We start from the raw sequence: 6,000 nt of genomic DNA, 5'->3' as shown, positions 1-6,000 counted from the left end.
GAGTAAGGTTAGTACAAGTACAACCCACGCAAAGTGGCGACCGCAAATCATATGGCATCTGGGAAATGGGAAATTGGGAGTCGATGATGCCGGTAGCGGTACATAGTGCGCAGGAGCAGGAACTCTCTCAATCGCTCTCTCTTTCTCTTTTCCCGTTAGACTTCGGGAAAAACTCTACACATGAGGCTGGTTGAAAACAAGTGGTTGAGCGGGCGTAGCGCTCAGTATAGAGCGAACAGTCGTTTCGAGCTCGAGTTTTTCCCGCTGACCGAGAGCACAAGCTGGAGCTGAAGCCCAGAGCAGAAGAAGAAGACGAGGAAGAAGCTGAAGCAGGAGCAGGAGAAAGCGGGCGAAAGCGGAGAAAGGAGGCAGGAGAAAGGAGCAAGGAGCAAGGAGCAAGGAGCTAGGAGCCAGCAACAGAGAGAGAGAGAGAGAGCGAGCGACCGAGAGCAGAGAGGACCCAGCAGCCAGTTGTCCGAGGAGTGAAATTCGAGGCGGGGCGTGAAGGGAGTGGGTGTACGAGTACGACAACGGCAACGACTACCCATATAAAGTGGAAATACGAAACGCCTTGAGGAGAAGCAGCGACGTCGACTGTAGCAGCGAACGCGACGCTGACGACAGCAGAGGCAGAGGGACACGCGTCAGGCGTCCAAGCAAAAGGCAGACAAACAGGCAAATCCTGCTGAGACGACACGACGAGTCCTTGCTCGTCGGTTCAAACGTGCGGAACACTCTTGGAGGCAGCCGAAAATCCAAAAAAAAGTAACACACTAGAAGCAAAGCTAGTCCACAAAAAAATAACACCACTCACACTTACCCACAACAAAGGGAAAGTTTTCACCAAACAAAAATATTTAAAAACAAAAAGCTAAATACAAAAATTATACCCAAGAAACCAAAAAACAATATTTTCGAAAAAATATCCCAAGATATATTCCCTATTCAAGTGCAGTGACTCGTGTGCAAAAGTTATCCAATCACAGTTTCCTCCCCCCTCAAAGAAAAAGCAAGAAATCAGTTCCAGTTAATTGTTCTCCCTCAATTGAATGGCTAACACTGTGAATTTTAATTAATATATTATATGAAAAACCAAAAACGAAAACTAAGTGCCGCAAGCTGAGAGCGCTAAACACGAAAAAGTGCTAAAAGTTCCTTAAACAAATATTAATAAAAAAAAAAAGAAAAACAAAACACAATATTGTTACAACTACTTATAAAAATATACAAATTATACAATATAAATTTTCTTTGCATTTTAAAAAAAGTAAGAAAAAAGTATCAAAAAAGTGAGCAGCTCAAAAAAAAAACGTAAGAGGGAAACCAAAGTGCCGCGGAAAAACTAACTGATAAGCCTACTAAAATTATAAAAACGTATGACTTCTGGCCAGTGAAACAAATCTAAGGGCCTGAGAAAAAACCAAATAAAAATCCAATCAAAACCAATTCAAGATCTGGAATTCCAAACGGAAAGCCGACGGAAGATAGCAACTAGTTGTTAGTAGCTACCCCTAACTAAAGCGAAAGGCGGGTCGCCAGAGGCCAACAACCAGGTTCAAGCGGCCACATACATACCTATATACCGATACCTATACCTATACCAACTCCGACTTACCGACATCACCTACCCGATACCCAAACTCCCCGGCCAGAGTAGACAATTGATTATTGATTTTGTCTAAGGCTGCAGAACTTCACAGCTTAACGCAAAACAAACTTGGCAGCACAGCAACAAAGGGCGACGAAAGGCGAGAAGCGAGTAAAAAAAAAATATAAAACAAGGACAGGAAACGGCCGTTGAAAGGCAGCCAGAGAAACAAAAACCGGACCGGAAAAGTCAGGAAACTCGCGGAGAACTCCGGTACAGGCCAGTGTTGTGCAATGCCAGGCTTAGGCCGGCACAGTGTTGGTCAGCAGCGGTGTGGGGCCTGAAGACCCACAAAAGCTGTGTGAAAAGCATCGAAATCCCCGAGAGAAACAATCCGTAGAAAGGTCTTCTAATCGGGACTTTCCCTCACCATTAGCCCCAAACAAAAAACAAAAACAAAACTCTATCACCCATCCCCAACAGAATTTCATATTCCCCCCTGGTAAACCCAAACCGAACCGCCAAGATAAGCCGTCTAATCGAGAAGCTGCGCCAGACCAACAAACGGAAAATGTTCTGCTCGCTGGCCCAGACGCTCTTCTGCGTCCTGCTCATCCAGGGCGGCCTCTATGCCCTCCACCTGAGCGGCAATGGCAATGGCAACGGTGATAAGTCCTTAGGCGATGCCAAGGCGGTACAGGTCCCGAGTCAGGCACTGGGACCCTCAACGGGATCAGCATCCGCCTGGCAGACAGCTCCCTCGCAACAGCAACAGCATCAGCAACATCCCGGAGGATCTCCGCCGGGCGGTGGCTCCTCATCGCATGGCCATCGATCTGCGGCAGCGGCCGCCTACGATGCCACCACCGTGCGGCTGAACAAGGAGATCGCTGATATGGCCCAGCTGGAGCGGGAACGCCTGATGCTCCTGGCCCGTGCCAAGCAGACGGCGGAGCAACCGCCGGCGGGCAGCAATCACCGCGGTCATCCCTTCATCGCCGGTCGGATACAGATGCAGCCCAGTGAGGAGTTGGATGTGGGTGACTATCCTGCCCTGCTACAGCAGGCTGCCCGAGGCTACATCTTCGGCAATGTCCAGAAGCAGCCACCCACTCCAATTACCCTAGAGCAGGATTACGAGCAGCTAAGGGATCTAGAGAATAGGCCCGTAAAGTACTACGGAAGGGTGGTTCAGCCCTCTGAAAGGGAGGAGCAGGCGGAACCGCTTTACGAACCACTGCACTCCTTCGGCGACTTTGATGACTTCTCGGAACTGGAGCAGGAACAGGAGCCCCATTTGGGCGAGGACGAGTTGCTCCGGGAACTTGATGCCTACCAGTATCATGGTCTGGAGGAGGAACCTCTCCCAGAGAACCCATACCGCACGCTGGAACAGCTGGAACTGGCCGCACCTGACTCTTTGCAACAGCTCTTCGAGCAGGAACAGGAGCAGCGGGATGCCCCCTTCAAGGGGATGCACTCGGGATCCGTAAAAACCCATAACCCGGGAAACTACAACATAAGGGTACAGCAAAAGTGGGCAAGGAAACGAAATGGCCAAGGATTGCCTCATAATCCCGAGGCAGAGAAACAGTTGCAGCGCCAGATCTTCGCCCAGCACTTCAAGCCACAACGGAGTGGAAAACTATCGTTATCTGCCAACTCGGAGGCCACGGCCAGCATGCACCTAAAGCCATCCAGTCGTTCCGGCTCCAAGGATACTGAAAAGCCCAATAATGAACTAGGAGGCAGTGCCTCCTCTGCTTCCGCTTCCACCGGGAAACAATCAACCGGCGATGGACTACCCAAACAGCAGGTTGAGCAGCAGTCGCAGCAGGAGAAAAAAGATCCAAGCCACAAGCGATCCGGATCGGGATCAGCGGGATCCATGGGATCGCCAGGTGGCGGCTTCTCAGCGCAGCCACCTGTTTCCCACAGCATAGCCAGCCAGCTGATGCTGCGCACGGCCCGCGGTCAACGGCAGTACGATGTGCCACAAATCGGTGAGTTTTACTTATATATATAGATAGGTCTATACCATATATCCGAAATAGGGGGTTAGTTAGAGGGGACAACATGGGGGCAAGTGGCAATCGATGGAACCAATCAAACCTCGCCGGTTCCACTTGTGACCTTTAGCCGGCTGTCTGGCATTAATTCGATCCAATCAGACCTCCACTTAACGCCATAACTCTATAAAGTGCAGCACGAAAGCCTAGAACTGTTAGTCCCGGCGTGGTTTTAAAAATATCATCGAAAGTTTGCAATTTATTTAATGACTGGGAAGTTTAACCCTAAAATAGAATGAAAAACTTGGTAAAAGAAAATAGATTCAGCTATTTATAAACGATTTCCGTTAGCCAGGGATTTTCAAGGTCTAAAAACAACTGAATAAATTGAATTATTTAAACCTTGATTAGGTTTACTATGAAAAACCTATAATAAAATCCCGGTAAACTGAAGTCCAGTGTATCGTAATTGCTCCGTCATGGTTAATTTACAAATGCGTGTTAGGGGGTTAGAAATACAACATTTACCTACAACAGTCGGTCAATATCTTTCCAATATCTCTGCGTTTCATGTCGTGTTAATTTTATTCGACTCGAATCGAGTGAAAGACCCGCACTTGACCCCCTCGTTTATATAAATATGTATATATACTATATATCCATGTATATATATACCCATTTTCAGTGTGAGACTTTCTCTATGTAGACTTTGTTTTTGTTTTGGGTTCGAAGTCCCAAACCAAGTAGGGCAGGTCCCGAAAGACATGCCATAATCGCTCTATTTCCGTCCTTATTTCTTTTGCGGCAGTTATAAACGCATAGCGTAGTCCTTTGTGTGTCTATATAGCCGTTTCATTACGGCTTTTCTCTTGTTATTCCTGGCGAGACTCCTGCATATTTCATGATCCAAGGTGCTGCAGCAGTTCCTTTGGCAATTTAATCCTTTTAGCCGGTTTTTTTTTGGTTTTTCGGTGGGCGGACGACCACGCGGAATGGTCGGCTCATCATCAATCATCAATCAGCCAGCGTTTAATAGATTGTCACTAAATCATTTGTCAACAATGGCCAAAGCGGAAAAGTTTTTCTTTGCAGCTATTTTCGGTAGTTTGGCCAACTTTTCAGCCCGTTATTTTTGGCCATTGCATTTAGCAAATTAGTCGGCGGATTACAAATGGAGTGAGCTGAGTCTGTGTGGAAGTTCGTCCTTGGCTTTTCTCCATTTTGGGCCGTTGTTAATCACTTGGCTGGCTAAATTACTTTACAACAAGTTTTGATGGTCGCCATGAATACGGAATGCGCTTAGAGAAAGTTGGACCAGGATCGAAACCGGCGAAAGATGACTTCTATCTGCCTTGGTCTCCCGTCCCGTTGGACAATCAATTTTAATTTTTAATTAACACTTTCAAGTTTAATGGCGACATTGTTATGGCCGTGAGCTAAATGCGATTTCATTGCTGGCCCTGCCGGGAAAATGAGACTGAGAATGGCCAAGGCTTGTATTTTTCATTCGCTTCTTAAAATTATCCAAAATTCAAATTACTCTTCTGGCCATTTGACATTCTGTTTAATTTGCAAACAGCCAATGTGCATACTAGCCGTTGGTAATTAAAACCAAATTGAAACAAATTTATTGAACTGAAATATGAATGTTAATTGAATTTTGATTCTATTTGTAAACTGTTAATTAAGTTGAGTTTGATATAGTTTTGGTCTTTTATTTGTTCTGTTTTAGTTTTTCTTTCCATTGTTAAATGTTTATATAACTATTAACTTAAACTATAATGCTACTTAGATAACTTTTCCTTGCAAAGTTCTTTGTTTTTATCTCCTTGACAAATTAAAGTTATTTTCAATTTTCTTTCATATACACAAGGGGCTAAACTCTAAGTGATAGAAAAGTGAGGATATTTCCTGGAAACATATTAGCCAATTAAATTAAATTGGATTAGTTTATTGTGTTCAGCCAGGAAGCTGCTTTCCACTTTCCACTTTTGGATTTTCCCATCGCTGAACAATTGATTTGGCAAGGTTTTTCGCAGATTGAGAGATGTAGCGAAAATTCAATATGAGACAATCAATGAGTTTTCATTTTATGCGCTTGTTTGCACAATTTTCCTCATTGTTATGTCTGTCGCTGGCTTTCCCTTTCCCACTCACTCTCGCAGTTTTCTTATTTCGTATTTTTCCTTGCCAGCAGCTCCGCTTTTCCCACATTTCCGTGTGCGTATATGTGTGTGTGTGTGTGTTTGTTTATTTCCGCATAACGTCATCAAGTGTCAGCTGTGAAAACGTCAACGCTTGCCACCCGCCGCTACCCACTTCACACTTTCCCTGGTAGTCGTTGGGTATTTGGGAAAATTACAATTGTACCCCTAAGTGTTTACAGTGGAAAACGATTATACG

General features: G+C 45.4%; 1 protein-coding gene across 1 annotated transcript in view; it reads left to right on the top strand.

The window, feature by feature from the left end:
- Positions 1–244: 244 nt before the first annotated feature.
- Positions 245–6,000, top strand: part of LOC108106570 — a 29,023-nt gene continuing 23,267 nt past the window's right edge. Inside the window, exon 1 of the mRNA XM_017213738.2 lies at positions 245–3,591. Within this exon, the coding sequence (XP_017069227.1) occupies positions 2,160–3,591 (1,432 nt within the window). The 5' untranslated portion in view covers positions 245–2,159. The remainder of the gene's footprint in view (positions 3,592–6,000) is intronic.

Source organism: Drosophila eugracilis, unplaced genomic scaffold (genome assembly GCF_018153835.1).
Source record: "Drosophila eugracilis isolate 14026-0451.02 unplaced genomic scaffold, ASM1815383v1 contig_90, whole genome shotgun sequence".
In the NCBI taxonomy this organism is placed as follows: Eukaryota; Metazoa; Arthropoda; class Insecta; order Diptera; family Drosophilidae; genus Drosophila; species Drosophila eugracilis.
This window is presented reverse-complemented; position numbering and strand designations above follow the sequence as displayed.